This window comes from Chelonoidis abingdonii, chromosome 7 (genome assembly GCF_003597395.2).
Source record: "Chelonoidis abingdonii isolate Lonesome George chromosome 7, CheloAbing_2.0, whole genome shotgun sequence".
Classification (NCBI taxonomy): Eukaryota; Metazoa; Chordata; order Testudines; family Testudinidae; genus Chelonoidis; species Chelonoidis abingdonii.
This window is the reverse complement of record NC_133775.1, coordinates 26390019-26414630: the sequence shown is the minus strand read 5'-3', so window position 1 is coordinate 26414630 and position 24612 is coordinate 26390019. Positions and strand designations below refer to the sequence as shown.

Genomic DNA, 24612 nt, shown 5'->3' with positions numbered 1-24612 from the left:
GTGGCAGCTCAGACCCCTGTCCTTGGCAGACAGGGGAAGTTGGGCGGCATGAAGGGCAGAGTGAGTAGGGGCCAGACTATACGTGGTCCAGGCTAATTTGTCCCTCACGGGGCACCCCTAGGGACAGAACTGGTGGCAGAAGAACAGGTGTTTGCACGCCATACCAGCCGGAACCACGTTGTGGCCAGTGTAGCAGTGTTAAGGTGCCTCATTAATTCAATACCAAGTCATTCTCTCTGGAATGCTGTTTTGCTTCAAAGAGACATGAGTGAATCTTCTCATTTTCTAGTTTGTTGGTGATTAGCATTCCCTCTGTGTTATTTTTATTAGAACTTTTGTACACCAGTTCAATGGATAAGTGGCTTAAAAAGGAAAGTGTAAAGACGCAAGAATCAGCTAGTGTTTCCTCAAGTCCATACTGTGGAAAATCTAGGTCTAATGATCATGATGGTCCTGGAGAGTCACTTACAAAGAAAAGAAAATATGACAATGATTATATAAAAATATGGCTTTATATGTATTGGTGATCAAGAACATCCAAAACCACTGTATGTGATTTGTGGTGATGTTCTAGAAAACAGCAGCCCCAAACTTTCTCTATTTCAGCGCCATTTAGAAACTAGGCATCCTGCACAACTCAACAAGCCTGTTGATTTTTTCAAGAAAATTAGCTGAGAGGAAAAGTGACATTACCATTTTTATATCCAAAGCAAGTTCTGATAATGAAAATGCACTTGAAGCGTTATACCGCATGAACTACCGAGTAGCAAAAGCATCAGAAGCCAATACCATAGCAGAAAGCTTGATTGGTCCATGTATAAAAGACGTAGTTCATCGCATGCTCGGAGAAAAGGCTGCAAAACAGACTAACATGGTACCTTTGTCCAATAGTATGTTGTCACGAAGAATTAATGACGTCAAATAATGTAGAGACTACAATTGTACACAGAGTGAAAAATAGTCCATATTATGCTATACAGTTGGATGAATCAACTGATGTAGCTAATCTAGCTATTTTGCTAATGTTTATACATTATGTGAATGAAGGTATGGCTGAAGAAAGCTTGTTGTTTTGCCGACCACTGGAAGAATGTACAACTGGAGAAGATACCTTCAGTTTGACTAACGCATATTTTCAAGAAAAGGAAATAGATTGGTCTCGTTGCCTAGGCATTTGCCCTGATGGGGCCACACCAATGACGGGGAAGTATACTGGATTTGTAGGTCGAACAAAAAAAGGTTGCATCAAAAGTCTCTCAAACTCATTGCAGTATCCATAGACAAGCCCTCCCAACAAAACACATGCCTGAGGGACTGAAGGAAGTGCTGGACCATGCAGTGAAAATAGTGAATTTCACAAAATCATAGTCAACAAATTCCAGAATATTTCACGCAGTTTGTGAAGAAGTGGGTAGTATACACAATTGTCTGTTGACTCATACTGAAGTTAGATGGCTCTCACAGGGCAAAATCCTTGTGTACTTGTTTAAGCTTAGAACGGAAATCCTAGTTTCCCCCCGCCCCCGTCCCCCAACAGCCACCCTTTCCACCTTGGCAGCTGTATGGAAAATAAAATCTGGCTCCAGAGCCTAGCTTATTTAGCAGATGTTTTCTCAAGAATTAAAGACTTAAATTTCTCTCTTCAGGGCCTCAATATAACAGTTTTCAATGTGCAAGAGCAAGCTGAATCCATGATAAAGAAGTTGCAGTTCTGGGAAAGTTGTTTGAAAAACAATCAAACTGAGGGTTTCAGTAATCTTCATAACTTCCTGGCAGAATACAAACTTCAGTTGGATCAGTGCACTAAAACCAGTATACCTGCACACCTAAAAAGGACTTTGCACAACTTTCAGAGAATACTTTCCAGCTACGTCAGGCAATAATGTCTGGATTCACAACCCTTTAGATGATACCACTTTCTCAACGCAGATCCTGAACACTGAGGAAAAAAAGAAATTGATTGAGATCTCCTGTGAGTAGGAACTGAAAAGGAGTTTCAGAAATCTGTCATTGATCAACTTTTGGCTGAGTTTAAGTAACGAGTACCCCCTTCTGGCAGAAAAAGCTACTACAGTTTTATCATCATTTTCAACAACATACTTGTGCGAGAAAGTGTTTTCCTCATATGCACATCTAAAAACCAAATACAGAAACAGACCTGATGCCAAACCAGACCTGAGACTATCTTTCTCCAGTGGTTCCGGACTTCCAAGAACTATGCAGAGCAAAGCACGCACATCCATCACACTGAGGAAATTTAAACTTAAATCCCTGGAAATATTCATTTCTAGGAGGGAGTTCATGAGATTTCACAATTTAGTGACAGGGGTTCACAGGTTGTTAAAGTTTGGGAACCACTGTACTAGAGGCAAATGAGATGCAAGAGGGCAGATTCTCAGATGGTATAAACTAGCATAGATCTCTCTGACGGTATACCAAATCTACTCCAGGTAGGAGTCTGGCCCAATATGTATACATTCAAGTCCATGTCTGTTTGCTGCTAATACGTATTCACTTACACCAATTCACTGATTATCCTTCTGAACACAGTTACCTTGAGAAAGAGCAGTCACGCACTAGGTAGGTGTGAAGGACACTATTCTGGGAAAATATATGGTGAAAACAAGTGCAGAGTCCTAGATAGTTGGTGCTACCAATTAGGAAAATCAAATATCCAAAGTTCAGAAAAGATTCTGGCGTCCAGGTTTGCCTGAGGATACCCAGACTACGGAGGTCTTATGGTTAACACAACTTGGCTGGAGATCTGGGTTCCATTCCTAACCCTGCCATGGCCTTCCTGTGTCACTTTGGATAATTCATTTAATCTCTGTGCCTTAGTTTCCCCCATCTGTAAAACAGAGTTCAACATAACTCACAGGAGTATTGTGAAGCTAAAATCATTAATGTTTGTGAGGTGCTCAAATACAGCAGTGTGGTGAGAAATGCCAGAGGAAAAGCCTACAGCTGTATTAATAGATTTCCAGTCAAATAATAAAAGGTCACTTTTATTATTAGTGAGTCAGTTGACACATTCAGATGTCTTAGGACAGAGAATACTGCTGTATGCACATACTACTGTTCAAGTATCACATTTGTATACAGTCTCTCAACTCAAGATCAGAGAATTAGAGGTGGTGTCACTGATCATCCTGTAAAGTTCCTGGGACAGATTCTGATCTCACACAAATGTTATACTGTTGTAACATCAAATAAATTATTTCAGCTTTACGTCACCATAATTGTGATTAAAATAAGACTCCGTGATAATCTGCTGTCTGACAATCCAGCTACTTCTGACCTAGAGGTGTAAGCAGTTCTTGGTGCAGTTGTTGAGCTGGCCAGCACAACCCTTGGCCCACACCGCTTTCTGCAGCCCCCGTTGGCCTGGAGCGGTGAACCGCGGCCAGTGGGAGCTGCGATCGGCCGAACCTGTGGAGGCTGCAGGTAAACAAACCATCCTGGCCTATCAGCAGATTTCCCTGATGGGCCGTGTGCCAAAGGTTGCCAATCCCTGGTCTAGGACCTACACACGGGCACCAAACTGTGCCCAGCAAGAGACCACAAGAAGGAAGCTGTCCACCCCAATCTTGGCTCTTTTGAAAACCAATGATGGGCCACTCCTGGAGCATTCAATAATGGGGCACAAATACATCTTCTGCATGTTATCCCCTTGTATACCCCTGAAATGGCTAGTTAGCACACCAGTTAGTGTAAGCACAGGGCAGTGACTAGCCACTTGAGTACAAACCCACCTTGACCCTGTAGGTGTGTACTCAGGGCAGCTAGCCTGTGCTGCCACTTGTTGCTGTCTGTGCTTCCATGACTACACTACTCAATTAGCAGGTTCATGGAAGCTGGGACTCACACCCCTAGTTACAAGGGTAGATGTAGCCTTAGTGCACGGCAAGCTAGTGCAGGGTAGATTTACACCATGCCTTGCCACAAACTACGTGTTTGTGTAGACAAGCCCTAAAATTAGTTACAGTCTTAATGTTCTTGGGTTATCTAAGTGGAAAGTGAAGAAATTTTGAAGCTGAAAATAGCAGATAACTCCACATACAATGCAAAGGCACATAGTGCCCAAAAAGATACCAGCTAAAGAAACTGCCCTTGTAAGACTGTTTATAAGGCGTGAAGAATGAGGTTGTTACATGTAGTATTTTTTATAAATATTGTATGCTCCTTAGGTTTCAAGTCTATTTATTATGTAAGAAATCAATATAGGGCTGAATTCCGTAAGAGTTCCTTGCTCCTACTGACTTAAAGGATGCCACAAAATCAGACCCATGCTCAGAAGGAGCATACTAAGGGGGCGGGGGGAGATCATAATTACATAATGGAGGCCTTTTCCCCTTCCTCTCCTTTAGGATGCAAAAAAACACTGTACGCATTGATGTGGGGCCCAATCTTGCAAGCCCTTGATGCAAAGGTCTCACAAGGACTTCAAGCAGTCTACTGATTTGTAAGCCAGTGAAACCCACTGTTCAGTGTGTTGTACATTCCCATCTAATGACTAGTGCACAGAGTTAATGTGTTGGCTGCCTGCTAGAAGAATTATTCCCTTAGCTCAAAAGGCAGGCTGCTGCTTTTAGCTCTGGCAATCATGAGTTTGACCTCTGGTTGTAACCCACAGTGGTGATCATTAGAAAGACAGAAATGGACATTTATTCATAGTTATCTGTTTATAGTACATGTGTCTTGTAGGGTGGAAAAAACAAAAGATATACTTTAAACACTAGTGGCCAAATCCTCATGTTTATTCATTTAAGCCAGTGGATCGATGGCGATTTAGAACATCTAGAGATCTGGGCCTAAGCAAAAGTGAATGTGACTTTTTTTAGCGTTGTAAAATATTCTCAAAACTCTAAAAAAAAAAAAACTGGCTCACTTTTATACAAATAGCTTTACAGAAGTGTTTGTTAAAGGCTGTGCACTGAAACAGCAGGAAGAGTGAATCGCTATTACATTTACTTGTTGGAATAAATAAATTACAACTAAATACATTTTATTTTTTAACTGTTGACAAACAAATTAATCACACCATAAATCCTAATAAGGATGGTCATGAAACTGTTTTATCTTTTATTATTAAAGAGAGACGAGGAAAAGAGACCTAATCTTCATTTAAGGATGATTTATTTTTCTCTCCCCAGGCTTCAGAGCTTGAGCTCATGCCCAAATCAAAACTTCAAAGCGCTATCTGCAAAACTAGTTTTAGAGCACAAGTGGGAGCCCCGCTACCCTGAGTCTGTTGACCAGTGCTGGGAGGCTCACTTCCTCAGGCTGTGTTGGCATAGCCAGAGAGAAAGGACAGTCTCTGCCCCAGAGAGCTTCCAAGATAAGTAACTGGCTGCACTTCAACGGTGAGTGAATATGTTATGTAAATATAAGATGTCATTATTAAGGTAGTTTTAAAGAGTGTTAAAAGCTGGAAAAGAACCTGTAATAAGTAAGTTTCATTGCTAGCACTTGGTCTCCTATCACTATGATATTCAGCAAGCAGAAACATAGAGGTGGCTGAGAGAAGTTAGCTAGAGAAAAGTGAGAAGCCAAGAAGAGGATTTAAATAATGATCTCTTTCAAATATGAGCTGATCCTGCAGTCAGGGCCAGCACTTCCATTTAGGCGACCTAGGCGGTTGCCTAAGGCACCAGGATTTGGGGGGGTGGCATTTTGCCACCCTCAGCGGCAATTCTGCTCTGGGTCCTTCACTCGCTCCGGGACCCACTGCCGAAGCGCCCCAAAGACCGGGAGCCACGGAAGGACCCCCCCGCCGCAGAACTGCTGCCAACGACCAGGAGCACGGAAGGACCCCTGCCTAGGGCACCAAAAACCCTGGCGCCGCTCCTGCCTGCAGTACTGTTTGACACAGCTTTAATAGCTGTTTAAAGAAGGCAATAATTAATCTATAATCATCTTGGGGAGGGGAGATCAGGATTTCACATTAATACCAAAATTAACTATCCATAATGATACTTTGGACAGCTTGGAGTATCAATATTACAGAAATAGTATAAGACATTAATTTATCAAATTAAAACTGACTAATATGGAAGAATTACTGGAAATGTTCCATGCAAACTTATTTTGGGAAAGAAGGTTTAGGTCACTGTGACAAAGTTCCTCCTCTACCTTGGTGGGTCCTGCACTTATTGGCAGGTTTGTCTCTTCCCCTCTTGTGGAACCCACAGTCTGGGTCAGCTCCTCCTGTGTCTGATCAGGAGTTGGGAGGTTTGGGGGGGAACTCGGGCCCGTCCTCTACTCCGGGTTCCAGCCCAGGGCCCTGTGGATCGCAGCTGTCTATAGTGCCTCCTGTAACAGCTGCATGACAGCTACAACTCCCTGGGCTACTTCCCCATGGCCTCCTCCAAACACCTTCTTTATCCTCACCACAGGACCTTCCTCCTGGTGTCTGATAACGCTTGTCCTCCTCAATCCTCCAGCAGTACACTCTCTCACTCTCAGCTCCTTGCCTTCTTGCTCCCAGCTCCTCACACATGCTCCTTCTCCTCTGGCTCCTCCCTGCCTGACTGGAGTGAGCTCCTTTTTAAATCCAGGTGCCCTGATTAGCCTGCCTTGATTGGCTGCAGGTGTTCTAATTAAAGTAGCTATCTCTACTGCCTTCTAGAAAGATCTTAATTGGCTCCAGGTGCCTTGATTAACCTGGAGCAACTGCCATTTGGTTACCAGGGTTCTAGGGATTTGTTTAGCCTGGGGCTAACATACCTGTTTCTCAGTACTTTACTGTAGCCATCTGGCCTTGCCCCATCACAGTCACATATTTACCATTTCAAGAATTTCAGCCCACAGGACAAAGATGCAATCTCAGTCTAGGCAGCTATCCAGAACTGATTATTCCGTATATGATTTTTCAAGCAAAAAAGACCTGAGTGCATAACTATCTTAGCCAAAGAACATGATCAATTCTACAGTAACTGAATACAAATTGGAATGCTTCCTATTTTGGATCAAATAGCAAATTATAAGTCTTTAATGAAATGAGCAAGTCTTGAAGTTTACTAACTGCAGGCATGCAAGACAGAGATAGACATTAAATCTGGGTGGAGATCAGAAATACTCGTTTATGGAGGATTTTGAGATTTTGTAGTTGCTTTCATTCTGATTCACAATAAAACCCAAAACCCAAACTTTCCAGGAAAGAATTTTTTTAAAGAGTTTTGAAACATTTTGTTTTGACAAAAATGAGAAACACTTCAATTTCAGTTAATTTTTATTTTATAATATAGAAACTCCTCACTTAAAGTCATCCCACTTAACGTTGTTACGTTGCTGATCAATTAGGGAACATGCTCATTTAAAGTTGTGTAATGCTCCCTTCTAATGTTGTTTGGTAGCTGCCTGCTTTGTCTGCTGCAGCCCATTGCAGCTAGCTGGTGAGGGCTTGGAACCACGTGGACTGGCAGCCCCCTATCAGCTCTCCACTCCCCTAAGTTTCCTGTGCAGCAGCTGCCCAGCAGGCTAGCAATTGCAGCTGTCCCTCTCCCCACTGCCATGTGCTGCTCCTGCCCTCTGCCTTGGAGCTGCTCCCCAAGACTTCTGCTTGCTGTGGGAGGAAGGGGGGAGGAAAGAAGAGAGGGGCTAATGTCGGGGTGTCCCTCTCCCCTCTGCTCCTGCACCCCGCTTACCCCATCTTCCATAGAGTAGAGGGGACATACCAGGGCTCAGGATGGAGGGAGCTTGCAGCAGCTGCAGTCTGAGCAAGCTGATCTAATTAACAAGGCAGTGTACTTAAAAGGGGAAATGTGCATATCTCCCTCCATTCCTGCTGCCTTGCAGAGTCAGAAAGTTAAACCTTGAGGGCTCAGCCAATTGCTAATTCATCATTTAGCAGTAAGGGAAATATCCCACCCTCTGACTCCTCCACCTCAACCAAGCTTTACAATCATCATCGTGTACCCGTATTAAATTGTTTGTTTAAAACTTATACTGTATGTGTGTAGATATATATATAGAGAGAGAGAGAAAGTCTTTTGTATGGTGAAAAAAATTTCCCTGGAACCTAAACCCCTCATTTACATTAATTCTTATGGGGAAATTGGATTCACTTACCATCGTTTCACTTAAAGTCGCATTTTTCAGGAACATAACTACAACGCTAAGTGAGGAGTTACTGTACCACCAAATTTAAAAATCAAACCAAAACATCATTCTGAAAGGAAAAAAACTCAAAACATTTTATTCCAAAAAATGGCAAAAAAATGGGCTGCTTTAAGATAGAAAAGAACTCCTACATTCTCCTACCCTGCCTTTCCCAAAATAAAACTTTGTTAAAATCATCTTTATTTTGCAAAGCATTTCCATTTTGATGGAATTGCGTTTTTCAAATGAAAACTGTTCCACTGAAGTTTTTTCAACTAGCTCTAGTAAATATGAACAATGAGGGTGAGACCCAGAAGTAATGCTCTGGCAAAACCCATTCCCATGCCAGCTGCTGGTAAGTCAGGGTGATGTCACTGTTTTAGGGCTCTATCTTAAATATCACTCTCAGTCTGGTAAGTATCTGATAAAACCAAAAGCTCCTCTCCCCTTCCAGAGCCACTTGGCTGCTGCAAGAGAAGAGATTTTCTACTATTCTATTCCTCTACCAGAGCCTTTTTACTACTGTGATGACCGTCTTCATCCGGCTTTTCTTCTCCTCCCAGCCCCTTGAGTGTTGTACTGCCAAATCTGGAGAAGAACAATTTCTAAATAGCCTGTGAGTAAACTACACCATGACTACTGTTAAAAAGCATTCAAAGATACCTCATTTGAAACAGTTTGAAAACTGACATGAACTCTACATAAACTCACATAAATAAGTTGAAAATATTTCTCCTCCTCTGTATATCATGGCTAGTCTAATCTCTGCAACCCAAATCAGTCCCATACAGCAAATTATTTCTCTGAAAGGCTGAGGCCAATTGGAATTTTACCAAACTTGAGAAAAAACAGATCACTTATGAAGACAGACATTTGTGAAAATCTAGCATTACCCCAGGTATATAATAGAGCATAAACCCATGATTTAATTCTACCCAGTGCAAAAAAAATGCAGCTATTTATAGTCAATTCTATGTAATGTGAGCTATGACTGAGAAAGATATGGCATAGTTACAGTTCCACCACAGATATATTTTATTTTATTCAAAGAAACTATATTTCTGAGGGTAGGGTGGGAAATCATTAAATTAAAGGCTGTACCAGTCTCAAAAGTGGCATAAACTAGTGTAACTCCAGTAAAATCAATGGAGCTATGCAGATTTACATGAGCTTAGGATCTGCTCAATGGTTCGCATAGCTACCTCTCTCCAAATAAAGCATTGCAAATTCAGTTTACACATGTGCGCAAGCATCAGGAAATTCAAAGCTCTGATTCCCACAGCAACCATAATTATTTAAGTATGGTACTAACATGAGGTTTGTGTGTATGTATATATGGTACCATGGTTTAACTGTGGCTGCTGCAGAAATCAGAGCTTTGAATTTCCTGATGTTAGTTTGTAAATTGAAACAAGCAAATTCGATATAAATTTACCAGACATTCCTCCAAACAAACCCAAACCAAAAATTCTTTTCTATAAAACAATTCCTTTGTACTGACAATAAGCAGCTGAAATTTCAGCCAAAACAGCCAATTTTTCCCCAGAAATTTATAAACATCTAAAAACACAGGCTCATAAAAAGGTTCATAGCAATGTTCCAATAATAAAACTATTTAGTACATTAGCAGTTCATTCAGAGGAAATCAAACAGGAATGATAACTGAATTCTCCCTGTGCTAAAGGACATACTCTGAAAGCTGCCTGACCATCCAGAGCCCACCAGATCAGGAAGAATGAGTCTGTTTCTCCCAATGAAGCTTGCAAGCCTGATCAACACACAATAGAAGATTTATTTTTCCAGAAGGACTCAGAAAAGACTGTTTTCAGTCTCATAGATCCTCTTACTGGGCTAAGTAGCAGGTCTGAAGAAAATCTCTAGAGGACAGTAATCTTTATAATATTGGTTCTAATGAGTAAAGATAATGAGCCAGATCCTGCAGACATTTTTCAGGCAAAAACCTCTCTTCTCTTTCCCCTATAAAATTAGTTCACTTCTTTTAAATGAGGTGAAAGATGTAAGCTCTTGAAATGGGCTTGAATTGGGACTATGTGCTGGATTCATTAGAGTAATGTCTATTTCTTTTTAAGCTTGTGCACCAGGTCAGCATTTTCCTTGGATGGGTCAGCCTGCTGCAGAGCCAGGTGGTAATGTTAGCAAGGTCTGGCACTAAATTTATCAACTTTTTCCTATCAAGACATTTTGTCTTTATCTTTCCCTTTGCAGCAGAAGAAAGAACCAAGTACATCAACCTACTAGTTTTCAAACATCTCAAACTAACAAAAGTAAGGATAAAAGTAGAATTGTTTCTACCAGTTCTATTTTAAACTCTCGAGTTTGCTGAACAGAAATACTAAGGGTGCCATTCGTGGCACTGTTTTTTTCTGTAGTTGCAACTTTTAAAGAGCTACTTGGCCAGATGAGTGAAGAGATTTAATATTACCACCAGCAATCTTCAGAAACACATTTGTACCAATTCAAAGACTAATTTAGCCTTATTCAAATAAAAAGTTAATTATTTTTCATTGGGATGCAGCATCCTCTAGAAAGTTAGCCTGAAGCTCATGAAATAAACACCTAAATCCCTTCTTTATGAAATTTTCCATTTAGAATATACCTGTCCTCTCAAATGTATGATTCAGCTACCAAAAATCAACTGCCAGAGACCATAAGAGAGAATCTACTGTATTTTAAACCTATTTTATTTTGCCAGGAAATAAAAGGAGATTCGGGGGGGGGGGTGTTTTTTGTTTGAGATAAACTGCAGGAAAGAAGCAATGAATAGATATAAATGTGATGGATTTCGTATATATCAGCATAAGGTAATATGGAATTTAATCAGCCAGAACACAAAAGTGTGATACACAAGCAGTAATGCAGAGACAGACTTCGGGTTAGCATGAGAATACATTGGATATAAATTTGCAGGGTAATACCACAAGAACTATAAAACATAAGAACGGCGCGTACTGGGTCAGACCAAAGAGTCCATCTAGTCCAGTATCTGTCTACTGACAGTGACCATGCAGGTGCCCCAGAGGGAGTGAAGCTAACAGGCATGATCAAGTCTCTCTCCTGCAATCCATCTCCATCCTCTGATGAACAGAGGCTAGGGACACCATTCTTTACCCTTCCTGGCCAATAACCATTATGGACTTAGTCACATGAATTTATCAAGTTCCCTTTTAACACAGGTATGGTCCCATAAGGATTCCACAAATTGACTGTGCGCTGTGTGAAGAACTTCCTTTTTTTTAACTGCTTGCATGCCACCATTATTATTCATTTGGTGACCCCAGTAGTTCTTGTATTATGGGAATAAGAGTAAATAACTATTCCTTATCCCTTTTCTCAACATCACTTATGATTTTAATATCTATAATCAGTATCCCCCTTTCTCCTCTTTTCCAAGTTGAAAGAGGCTAGCCTCTTTAATCTTTCCTCATATGGCGACCTCTCGCAAACCCCTAATCATTTTAGTTGCCCTTTCTGAACCTTTTCTAGTGCTAGAATCTTTTTTGAGGTGAGGGACCACATCTGTACACAGATTTCGAGATGTTGGCGTACCATGGATTTATATAGGGCAATAATATATTTCTCAGTCTTTTCTCATCCCTTTTTCATGTCCTAACATCTTGTTGCTTTTTTGACCGCCTCTGCGCACTGCGTCGACATCTTCAGAGAACTATCCACGTGACGCCAAGATCTTTTTCTGACTCGTTGTAGCCCCATCATTTGTTGTATAATTGGGGTTATTTTTTCCAATGTGCATTACTTTACATTCATCCACATGAAATTTCATTTGCCATTTTGTTGCCCAATCACTTATGTTTTGTAAGATCTTTTTGAAGTTCTCACAATCTGCTTTGGTCTTAACTATCTTGAGTAGTTTAGTATCATCTGCAAACTTTGCCACCTCACTGTTTACCCTTTCTCCAGATCATTTATGAAATAAATGAATAGGATTGGTCTTAGGACTGACCTTGGGAGAACACCACTAGTTACCCCTCTCCATTCTGAGAATTTACCATTAATTCTCTACCCTTGTTCCCTGTCTTTTAACCAGTTCTCAATCATAAGACCTTACTTTTATCCCTGACAGCTTAATTTTACATAAGAGCCTTTGGTGAGGGACCTTGTCAAGGCTTTCTGGAAATCTAAGTACACTATGCCCACTGGATCCCCCTTGTCCACATGTTTGTTAACCCCTTCAAAGACTCTAATAGATTAGTAAGACACGATTTCCCTTTACAGAAACCATCTTGACTATTGCTCAACAGTTTATGTTTTTCTATGTGTCTGACAATTTTATTCCTAACTATTGTTTTGAATAATTTTGCCAGTACCGATGTTAGACTTACCGGTCTGTTAATTGCTGGGATCACCTCTAGAGCCCTTTTTTAAATATTGGCGTTACATTAACTAACTTCCAGTCATTGGGTTACCGAAGCCGATTTAAAGGACAGGTTAGAAACCTTAGTTATAGTTCCGCACTTCATATTTGAGTTCTTTCAGAACTCTTGGTGAATGCCATCTGGCCCCGGTGACTTGTTAATGTTGAATTTATCAATTAATTTTAAACCTCCTCTAGTGACACTTCAGTCTGCAACAGTCTCTCAGATCTGTCCCTTAAAAGCCAGTTCAGGTTTGGGAATCTCCCTAACATCCTCAGCCGTGAAACTGAAGCAAAGAATCCATTTAGTTTCTCTGCAATGACTTTATCGCTTTAAGCGCACCTTTTGTATTTCGATGTCAAGGAGCCCACTGGTTGTTTAGCAGGCTTCCTGCTTCTGATATACTTAAAAAACATTTTGTTACTACCTTTGGAGTTTTTGGCTAGCCGTTCTTCAAACTCCTCTTTGGCTTTTCTTATTATACTTTTGCACTTAAGCTGGCAGTGTTGTGCTCCTTTCTGTTTGCCTCACTAGGATTTGACTTCCACTTTTTAAAGGAAGTCTTTTTCTCTCTCACTGCTTCTTTTACATGGTTGTTAAGCACGGTGGCTCTTTTTTAGTTCTTTTACTATGTTTCTTAATTTGGGTACACATTGAAGTTGGGCCTCTATTATGTGTCTTTAAAAAGGGCCCATGCACTTGCAGGGATTTCACTTTAGTCACTGTACCTTTTAACTTTTGTTTAACTACCCCCTCATTTTTGTATAGTTCCCCCTTTTGAAATTAAATGCCACAGTGTTGGGCTGTTGAGATGTTCTTCCCACCACAGGGATGTTGAATGTTATTGTATTATGGTCACTATTTCCAAGCGGTCCTGCTATAGTTACCTCTTGGACCAGCTGTATTAAAACACATATACACACACGTACTAAAGTGATACGTATAGAAGTTCTTGTAAAACAAAGGCGGTAAGAATGCTTTCTACCTTACTAGTAATAATTAAGGGCCAAATCCTCAGCTGATGTTAATCAGTGAGCACCACTGACCTCCAAGAACCTTTGCCGATTTATATCAGCTGAGAATCTGGCCCCAGTGATGGAATTCTACATGCGGCAGCCGTAGCACAGAACAGAGGCAGCAAATTGTACTCCAACCGTACAGCCTCCTTCACTAACATGCCCTTCCCTTCTCACCTCATAACAAGAGGCACAAGAGCATGCAGAAGAGCCATTTTGCCAGCTGTACTCTACCCAAGGAACTTTCCCTACATGTGCTATTCTCAAGGTGGCCAGTTCTAGGCAGCTTAGGGTCCCTTTAAACTAACTAAACTGGGAGGGGGGGGAGCTAACCAGAATCGGGACTCAGGGGCCTTGAAACCCAGCTCCCTGTTGTAACTACTGACCACTCCGGCATTTTAATAAAGATAATAAAAGGACAATGAAGAGTTATGGTAAGTTCAGAGAACTGCAATTAAAATAAATGGAAAAGATGTTTCTCTATAGCCGAAATGTGATCCTGTACAAAAATGTACTCTCAGACCCATCCCATGTGGAGTTACAGGAAGTACATTTTACTCCTCCAAATAGCAAAATATTGAGAAATGCAATTACCCCTTCAGCCACAGAGAATTTATGTGACAAAGTCAGAATCTCTTCAGATGAATGTAGCCTCAAAAACAAGCGGTTTCAAGGAATAGGTTAGGCAGCATGTCACTGTCAAAAGAGCAGCTCTGTGTAGCAGCGTATATTGTTATTGACATGCATGCCACAAAATGCTGCAACCCCTTCTGCTTTCTTGGAAATCCAACCTCTTGGGGCGAAATCATGCTGACTTTGCTCATAAAAAAATTCCCCATTTGCTTTGATAAGTAAGAATGAGCAGGAATTGCCCTTTGGCAACACAAAACATGACGACACAATCTGGTTCAGCACAGAAGCTGTGTGTCAACATTTTTGGAAAATATTATCATGAAACAGTCTTTCAGATTATCAGGCAATCCACAACAAGCATAGAGTCACTGGGACCATTCATCCCACACATGGGTCATACAGGGAACAGTGAAATATGTGAGTTTCTTCTTCTGGAGTTTCCTATGAACTCTAAATCTAAAAACGAGATGTGCAGTTCTACGGAGGTAAACTCCTGCCTTTGTATTTTTAATCCTTATCCTCCACCACCTTTACCTCCATCATTTTCCCATCCCAGACTTTGTCACACCTCTACCTAACTCATGTCAGCACAACTCCCACTCACACCAAGCTCTCTAGTGTACTAGTTCTTCAAGACAGAGAGTAGAACCCCAGTCCATTGACTTCAGTGAGAAAGACTTCCATTACCTTTTCTTTAATATGAAATGTAGCATACGTTTGGCTACTCAGGGAATGAACAGCAAATAATAATTTATGATACGTGGATGGAAAGCCCTTTTGGAAAGCTAGGACTATATTTTAGACACTTTCTCATTTAAAAGGTATTTTTACTTGAAATATTAGTAAGAATCCCCTACATTGGTGAATAAGTGTGATACAAATATTAATTTAATATTTTGCTAAATAATATGTCTGATTTGATGCCTTATCTTATTCATTCAGGTGCATATTATATTATATAATCTAAAACAAATAATTTATCCAAAATCTATTTACAAATCCCACTTGTCAAAAGTGTTTAGGAGAAGATCAAAAATATCTGACTATCTGGCTTTCAAACACAGGACAAGGAACTGAGAAAGTGATGTGCACCAGACACCATAAATTTAGAAGGGATGGAGTCTGGATAAATGGATTTTATTATGTACGGCATATACATATATGCCTGATGCTTGTGTTCTGATTTATGAAAGCAAAACTCCACCAATGGACTAATAAAATGGTATGTGCTCCATCACAGCTATTCAATTCCATTCAAATAACAGGTGGGCAGCAGAACAGCGCAGACTAGCCCGATACATATGCATGCACATAACTGAAGCCAGACGGAAAACACAGAATTAAGATCCCAATCCTACCAAGTGCTGGGTGCCCTCAACTCCTGCTGAAGTTAACTAAAATTATGCCTGTTTTGACCAGAAAAAAGGAACTATATATTCAATTCGAAATTAGTTTATCTGTTTATGCCTGAATAAGGCTAAGAGGACATTCACTCTATTATATTATTCAGTTCAATGCTGAAAGTGTCTTTCGTATTCATATTCTCATTTACCCCAGACCATTTTCTTTGCCTGACTGAATATTCTTTGGAATCATCCCTAAAATGCCCCTTCAGTTCAGTACTACCATGAGAAATAATACTTACTGCTGAATTACTTACTGCTGAATTCTGGATATGCTCCAGTCTCATGTTGCAGATGTCTCCAGTTTATAACACCACATTCTTGACGATATTTTATTTTCACTACCTATGTATGCTCCATTATGCTCTAATAAAATGCAGTCATACTGTAGTTACCTTATAATGATGCGTTTATCTTCTCTGAACTTTTAAAATAAAACAAAAATGCTTAAGTACTGACAAATCAAGAAATTAACTTTTATATCCTCAGTAGAATCAAAATAGTTAAAGACAGTAAATCCCCAATCCTGCAGAGACTTACAAATGTGTTTAACTTTATGAATAGGCACATAGAAGTCACTCTACGGCCAGGGTCTAGACCATCAATTCCATTCCTCTGCAAGAACATGGCTTAATCCCACAATAGAAGACATCAGGTTGTTAAAAAACGTTTATGCTGAAGTTTAGCTAAAAATGGCAATTTAATACACCCTTATTACCCATTTTACTAGCAATCTGGGAATTGCAACAATCTATGGGTTAAAGGACTTGTCTTTCACCTCAACACTTGGGTTTCTAAATCAAATGTGAAAGTCTGTTTGTGATTTTATTCTCATCCCCAAAGAACATTTGTCCACCCTGCAAAAGCCAGCACAATATTTGATGACAATCTGGCAAGCCTGGACTTGAGACATTCAGAGGTAGAATTTCAGAAGTACTGAATATGCACAATGCGGTACACTGGCAGAGCTGTGAAGAAGATTTCGATAATACCTGCCAGTACTACTCACCTCAAACCAGAGCTGTCACTTCACTGAAGAAAATATTTATATAAATTTTCAATTACAAAAATTAAGCATTAAGTCATTTGTCAGTATAAATCTCAAACAGAAGAGAGATCTAAACAGCAGGATTCAGAGTAAAGCTTATCAAGATAACAATAATTCATATTTAACTACAACCTATATGATGCAAAATATTTTATCAAGAGTGGAACAATTTCAAAATATTTATGGGAGCACTCATCCATCTACAAGCTTTAGAAAAAATGTGTGTATGTACTTAGGAGATTGAAAGTTCAGCATTTTTCCTCTAGAAAGGAGGCAACAGAAAGGGCACAGTAAGGAAAAGAATGAGTGATAATGAAAAACAATTACAGTAGTTGTAATTCAGTGTTTCATCATATATTGCATAAACAGAACATCTCTTTTGAATGAAAAGGCAGGTTAATAGTTCTTTTGACATTCAAAGTCTTTCTAGAATTAAATCAACTGCAATCTTTAAGGACAAATATTTTATCTGAAAATAAATATTGGAACTGGGTAATATACTGAGGTTTTTTTGACAAGTAAACTGATCACTTCAATTACTTTTCTGGATAGTCAATCTGCGCTTGCCTCAAATTTATTTCAGGACGTCACTGAAAGTAATCGTTCATTAAAAAAAAAAGCCTATATTATTATCCTGAAGACTTCATCCACAAAGTATGTATGAGAGACATGAGACTGACAATAATGTTACAAAAAGCTAAGATTAGTTAAAACGGTATTGTGGTGCAAGTCTAGGGAAATTAACAAAAAAAGCAGAGGGGAAATTCTTTTGACGCTTTTGAAGTCAATGGCAAAACTCCCTTTGATTTCAGTAGGGCCAGGATTTCACCCCATGTCTTCACTGGTCTCTATTATAGCAGATACTCTTGTTCTGATCACACACCCGTTTTCCACCAGTGTAAGAGGAGCACAGAGCATAGGTGCCGATTTCCCCTCTACCCGGGGGGTACTCGACCTCCCCCCGGCCCCAGGCCCCGACCCCACTCCACCCCTTCCCCCAAGCCCTCGCCCCCATCCTGCCTCTTCCCACACCCACTCCACCCTTTCCCCCAAGTCCCCACCCTGCCTCTTCCCTCCTTCTTCCCCCTCTCCTCAGCATGCCTCACTCCTCCCCATCCCACCCCACCTGCATGCTTCAAAACTGCTGTCCGTGGCAGGTGAGACGCACTGGAGGAAGGGGGAAGGAGTGATCAGCAGGGCTGGCAGCAGGGGAGAGGCGCTGAGGGGTAGGGAGAGCTTGGTTACCAGTGGGTGCTGAGCACCCACTAATTTTTCTCTGTGGGTGCTCCAGCCCTGGAGCACCTCCGGAGTCAGCACCTATAGTATAGGCTCTCTTTCTAAAAGAAGAATTTAGATGCAGTGTTGCTCATGTCTTAACCTCCCTCACACTAGTACAAAGTTAAACTCTTTCAAAACAGTTTACGTGGTTAAGTTAAACCATTTTCATAAGTGTGTGAACATGCACACTATCCCTTGGGACCCAGTTCAGATGTGCTTTATAATACTATCATAGAACAGTGTAAGAAACTTTAGGATTCTTTACTATATGATAATCAAATGTGTTCCAACTCTGATTTCTGACACCGTTTATACCAGTGGTGGGCAACCTGTGGCCCGATGCAGCCCATCAGGGTAATCTGATAGCAAAATGTCTCCCGGCCCGCAGGACATCAACCATCCATAGGCACAGCCTCCTGCAGCTCCCAGTGGCCACAATTCACTGTTCCTGGCCAATGGGAGCTGCAAGAAGTGACAGGCAGCACATCCTTGCAGCCCACTGCTTCCCGCAGCTTCCATTGGCCAGAAGCGGCGAACCGCAGCTGTGAGGGGCCGTGCGTGCAGACTGTCAACATCACCATGTCTCACAGCCTGCAATCAGATTACCCTGATGGGCCGCAGGTTGCCCACCACTGGTTTATACTTACCTGACCTGCATTAAGCAGTTTGGAAGAACCACTGCACCCAGTAACATGCAAGTACTAGGTTCTCTGCTGTGTTTTGGGGGATTGGCTTGGAGCACTAACTCCTAATGCTGATGTGCAACAAACTTTGCTAAAGCTCTGTTTAGACTACAACTAAACCAGGTCACTTATATGTAAACCCATACTTGAAATTAAGCCATTACCAAAAACATCACGTACAGCTCAACCACTGTTCTTTAACGCAATTCTGAAATGGATTTTAAAACCTATGAGTTGCATCAACATATTAGGCAGTGTGGCCAAGTGGGCAAAGCACTGACTTGAACCTTATTCCAGCTCTGCCATTGATCTCCTGAGATACCTTGGACAAATCACGTCACCTCTATGCCTGTTTCCCCATCTGTAAAATGAGGATAATAAAACTTCCCTTTGTAAAGTGCTTTGAGATCTAATGAGGAAAGTTGCTCTATAAAAGTGACATGATATCATTAACTATCTCTAAACTTTACCTCCCTTAAGACGGTTTACAACTTGTAGTGTGAAGTGGGCTTTATAGGCCCCATCTGTGACTATGGTGCCCACCACTAATAACTGACAGAGCCCCCCTGCCACATACCATAACTCACATCAAGCCTGGCACACTCATTGTTGTCATCAGATATAACTCAAAGGTGTCACTTACGGTATCTTATGTAAACTGGTGACATGCTGGTCATGAGTATCATTGCATGATGTATGCACAGATGGGGTATAAAGAATTGTGCCTGTGTGCTGGAAATGTGTTCCTAAAATATATTTTGAGGGTACACTTGATAAACAAGTTTGGCTTGGACAAAGGACTATGGATTCACCTGTCTGTCCTCTGGCTTACAAAGCTTGGCCCAATGAAAGCATATTTACATATAAGGTAAATAAAGCTATCAAGCTAATTGAGCAGGGGAGAAGACACTTAATCACATTGGAGGAGTGGGACAACAGAATCCACATCCCTAAAAAGCCTTCCTGGCTCTTGAAACAGAGACAATAGACCTTGGATAATATAAGTGGAGAAGGGGCTGAGGAGACATTTTAATTATCCTTCACTTAGGGGATGATAGCATGCAGCTGCCTTTGAGCCTAGGAAAGCTGGATCCTCTTGAACTGAAAGGCAAGAATTGCTGGACACTTAATGTAAGTGAGAAACCTGCTTAGACAAATATTGCAATCTGCTGAAATTGAGTTTTAATCACTAGGGCTATGCCTACACTGGCAATTGAAGAGGTGGATGAGGCTTTTTACAGACAACCAGCAGAAGTCTGTAGATCACAGGCCCTGGTTCTCATGGGGGGATTTCAATTATCCTGATATCTGCTCGGAGAGAAATACAGCAGTGCACAGGCAATCCAGGAAGTTTTTGGAGATCGCTGAGGACAACTTCCTGGTACAAATGCTGGGGGAACCAACGAGGGCCGGTCGCCATCGCGACCATCCGCCACAAAACAGAGAAGAGGATCAGGGAAGTAAGGGTGAACGGCAACCTGGGCAGCAGTGATCATGACAGGGTAGAGTCAGAACCCGGTCAAAGGAAGGAAGGAGAGAAGCGAACGAAACCTGGATTTCAGAAAAGCGGATTTCAGCTCCCTTAAGAGAAATGAGGGCAGGCACCCTGGGAAGCTGAACTGAAGGGATGGTGTCCAGGAGAAGGCTGGCAGTTTTAAAAGAAAACCATGCTCAGAGCACAGGAATACATACCGATGGCAGAAAGAACAGCAAGGAAAGAGTGCCCAGCATGGCTAGCAGGAGAACTCAGTGGTGAGCTGAAGCAAAAGAAGGAAGCTTCGACAAAAAGGAAGGCTGGACAGATGACTGGGAGGCATATAGATTATGCTCGGGCCTGCAGAGAGAGAATCAGAAAGGCCAAAGGCTCTGAGTTGAACTAGCAGAAGGGATGTGGAAAAAGGAAGAGTTTTACAATTGTAGTAACAACAAAGAGGATTAGTGGTGTAGGTCCCATTACTAACAGGCAGGGTTCACTAGTGGGAAAGAATAGGGAAAGAGGCGAAGTATGCAATTCCTCTCAACTTCAACTTTAGGGAGGACAACATCCCAGACTCACTACACGGGAACACAGAGAGGAGAGGAGGAGAGCACCACCGTAGATAAGAGCAGGTTAGGGACTACAAAAGAGTTAGACGGGCACAAGTCTAGACGCAAGGAACTGCATCCGAGGTGCTGAGGAGTTACTGAGTGATGGGCAGAGTCCGTTGACCATTACTTGGAAATGCATGCGAACAGGAGAGGCCCAGAGGACTGAAGAAAGTCAAGAAGTACCTATCTTTAAGCAAAGGGAAAAAAGAGATCAGGAACGACCAGAACCAAGTCAAGTCCACCGTCAATCCCTGGAAATCAGGCGCAGAACGGCTAGAAAGAACCAGCACGTGAAACCACTGTAGAGGAAACAAGGTGAGTGCAGAAGCAGTCCAGCTAGGATTCACAAGGGTAACATGCCTGACAACCTGATGTGCTTTATTGAGAGATGACTGACTTGTGGAGGGGGCAAAGCTGTTGATTTGTATACTGACATTAGTAAAGGCTTTGACAGGTGCCCACAGCATTGGCATCACAAACTAACGGAAAGTAGGGTTGGAGGAATGGACTGCTGAAGTGGATAGAAAACTGGCGGAATCAACGAGGCCTCAGGGTAAGGTAGCAAATGGAACACTACCCTAGTGTGCAACCAGTTTATACAAGTTGGTTGCCCCAGGGGTCTGTCCTGAGGGCCCGTCTTTCAATGTTCTCATGATGAGCTTGAATGATGGGATAGAATGACATGAAGTGAATTTGCAGAGGGACACCAAGTAGGTGGGGGAGTGGGTGGACCAACAACTTTGAGGGCACGGATAGGATTCAGGGAGACTAAGACAAATGGAGAAGGGCCACAAGAAACCTCATGAAGTTCAACAGAGACAAGTGCAAAGTCCTCAGCTAGGACAGAAAACCCCATGCACTGCTAGAGGCTGGGACTGTTTGGCCTAAGTAGCAGTGCTGAAGAAAAGGATCGGGGGTACGGTAGATAGGAAAGAAAACATGAGCCTACAGTGTCGCTTGTAGCCAAGGCTAATAGCAACTGGGCGCGCATAGTAGGAGTGTCCCAGCGATCGAGGAGCGATTATTCCCCCTATCGGCACTGGTGAGGCCGCATCGGGAATATTGTGTCCAGTTTGGGCGCCACACTACAAAAAGACATGGAACAATTGGAGAGAGTCCAGTGGGGGCAACAAAAATGATAGAAGAGGACTAGAGCACATGATTGAAGAAGACTGAAGGAACAGGCTTATTACCTGCAGAAGAGAAGACTAAGGGGGATTTGATAGCAACCTTCAACACTTGAGGGGTGCTCCAAGGAGGAGGGAGCAGGCTGTTCTCAGTGGTGACGGAGACAGAACAAGGAGCAATGGTGAAGTTGCAGTTGTGGAAGTCGAGGCTGGATATTAGAAAAAACTTTCCTGATAAAGAGTTGGTTGAAGGAATGGAAGGGGTTACCAGGGAGGGTGTAGAATCCTCCATCCTTTGAGAAGTATAAAGGTCCGCAGACCGCACCCTGGCCGGGAGACTCATAGGGAAAAGTGGTCCTACCTTTAGCAGGGGGTTGGACTAGATGACCTCATGAGGTCCCTTCCAACCTTTTGATTCTATGAATTGAACAACAAAAGTTTTGTCTTTTAGAGGTGTTAATGCCCCCCCCCCCAAAGAAAAGTTTTGCCAACGACAAATGACAGCGTAAACAGCATGGCAATCTAATCTTCCACCCCCTGCTCATTGGGGGTGGAAGTTTTTTGTTGGCAGCAGAGCCGACAAACAGCAGCTACATGGCATGACTGTTAGTGGCATAGCTGTAGCAACACAGCTGTGTTGCTAAAAGCTGTGTAGTGTAGACATACCCTTAGAAGCATGTTTTGTTTGTAACTAGTGCTGTTTTTTGTTCTTGCTTAGTATCACTAAAATCTGTTCTTCGTTAACAAACTTATTCTTGTTTTATTATAAAAACATCTCAGTGCTATGTATTAAAGCAGAGAGTGAATTCACAGCTAGCCAAACAGGCTGGTGTGTGCTCTGTCTCTTTAAAGGCAGTGAACTTAATTTCTGGGAGTGTCCAGTGGGAGAGACTGGACACTGCAGAGAGATGTCTCTGGGGAACTCGGGTTCATCGATTGTTACCTGCAGCAAAGTTTAAACTGGCAGTGTCTTCAAGGGTTTGCTGGGAAGGCAGACAAGCTGCTGTGTCAGGGAGCTGACACACATCTTAGCAGCAGCCAACTCTCACTTGCTGAAGCTAAGATGGGTAACACAGGGGCTCATAATCCTGGGTGCCCCATGCAAGACTCATATCATCCTCACTATAAACATAACTACACATAAAGAGTTGTGAAACACAGCTTGGGACCTAACAGTGTTATAGCACAGTATTTTCAGACAGGTCTATATGGAAAATTTTTGGAATCTCCTACTGTTGCACTAACACCCATGTTAACCTTAGGTTAGACTGGAGACCAGTGTTTTAGCACTGCATCATGATCCCGTAAACAGGCTTTTATGATCATCATATTCTGCTTACTGCTAAATCTATTTCAGTTCTAGTCAGAAATGAAAACAAACACCATCTTTGTTACAGATGCATAGGTAAGACTGCCACATGCAACTGAAATAATAGGATGCTTGAAAGCATAACACATGGATGTTAAAAGTGTGAACTGTGGTGTTCACCACAGCCAGCCACCTGCAGATAAAAAAGACAAGCTTCAGACACAGATGTGCATTAAAAATTGGCAAACGTATCAGGCTCTTACCAGAAATGGACTCCAGCAAATGCAAGAGACACACATTATAGCCAATAGCTGAATGATCATTTCAAAATGATGAGATCGGCCTTGTCTTTGTTGACTTTTAAATTTGACTCTTAAGAGAGTAATTCCTGTGACAGCATTGCACAAGAACGAAACAGCAAGGGCTAGTAACCCAAGGCAAGAAAAAAGTAATAGATAAAATCTGTCTTCCCAGTCCTCAATATGTTCTGTTTTATAGAAGCACCAGGTCCTCGATGCTTGAATTTGATATGCTCTAAAGCTAAGAATAGGCAGCAAAGCTATAAAAACAGCAAAGAAACATACCGTAGTCAAAATCATTTTTACATGTTTAGAAGTCATTTTTGTAGAATGAAATATTGGTTTAGTGACTCCAATGCAACGTTCAACAGCCATCACGCTGCCCAGAAAGAGAGGACACAGACCAAAGAATACCATACATATGCCAAAAACACTGCAGAGAATGTTTGATTGATTAAATCGAATCCAGTCTTTGTCAGACGCATACACAAACACGGCAATAGTTCCATTGATGAGATGGCCAAAAAGATCTGTGACAACCAAACCACTAGCAAAAAGCAAAAAGGATGCTTTTGATTTCTGTCTAAATCTCTGATATGCCTTCATGAGAATTGCTATTGCAAGACTGTTGGATAAAATTCCCACCGTCATGAATATTATTGAAAAAAATACCGAAATCTTATTGTGTGCGTTGCAGGTTGTGTTTCCTAATCCGTCCAGCACTGGTGATTTTGAACTGTTCATTGTTGGAAAAGTAGCTGCAGCACTCAATACATTTCAGCACTGGTACAATCGAAAGGCATCTGTAATATTTAAAAGAAAAACATTACAAAAGGCACATCACTCATTTGATATTTGAAACAGCCGCTCCAGGTAGTGGTGGAAATCTAATTTCCCTGACCTATCAGGTGCAAGATGTGGCATAACATCTTTGAGCATTTACATCAGGTATAAATTGTAAATTTAATAGTGCTGGAGCCCTGCCGAAATGATCTGAGATTAGTAATTCTGTAACACCTGAGACAGCCTCCCAACTCTATCTTGTGTGGGGATCCACCATAAGATCAGGCACCCATATTCAAAATCTAACATTGTACCAAGCAACTTTATCTCACAACCACCACCAACAGCATTCTCTATTGCCCACTCTTTGCTACCGGCAGTGAGCAGAGTCAAAGATGCCAGCACGCAGGGAAGGACTCGAGCGATTCTCTCACTCCAGCTGGGGCAGCAG

The 24612-nt window shown here is 41.7% G+C and overlaps 1 protein-coding gene across 2 annotated transcripts in view; it reads right to left on the bottom strand.

Moving 5' to 3' along the window:
- PTGFR (prostaglandin F receptor) overlaps positions 1-24157 on the bottom strand; it is a 34908-nt gene extending 10751 nt beyond the window's left edge. Inside the window, exon 1 of one of the 2 annotated variants that reach the window (XM_032762894.2) lies at positions 23343-24157. In XM_032762894.2, coding sequence (XP_032618785.1) covers positions 23343-24122 — 780 coding nt within the window. In that variant the 5' untranslated portion in view covers positions 24123-24157. The remainder of the gene's footprint in view (positions 1-23342) is intronic. The other variant, XM_032762895.2, reaches the window with a different exon arrangement.
- Between the last annotated feature and the right edge of the window lie 455 nt (positions 24158-24612).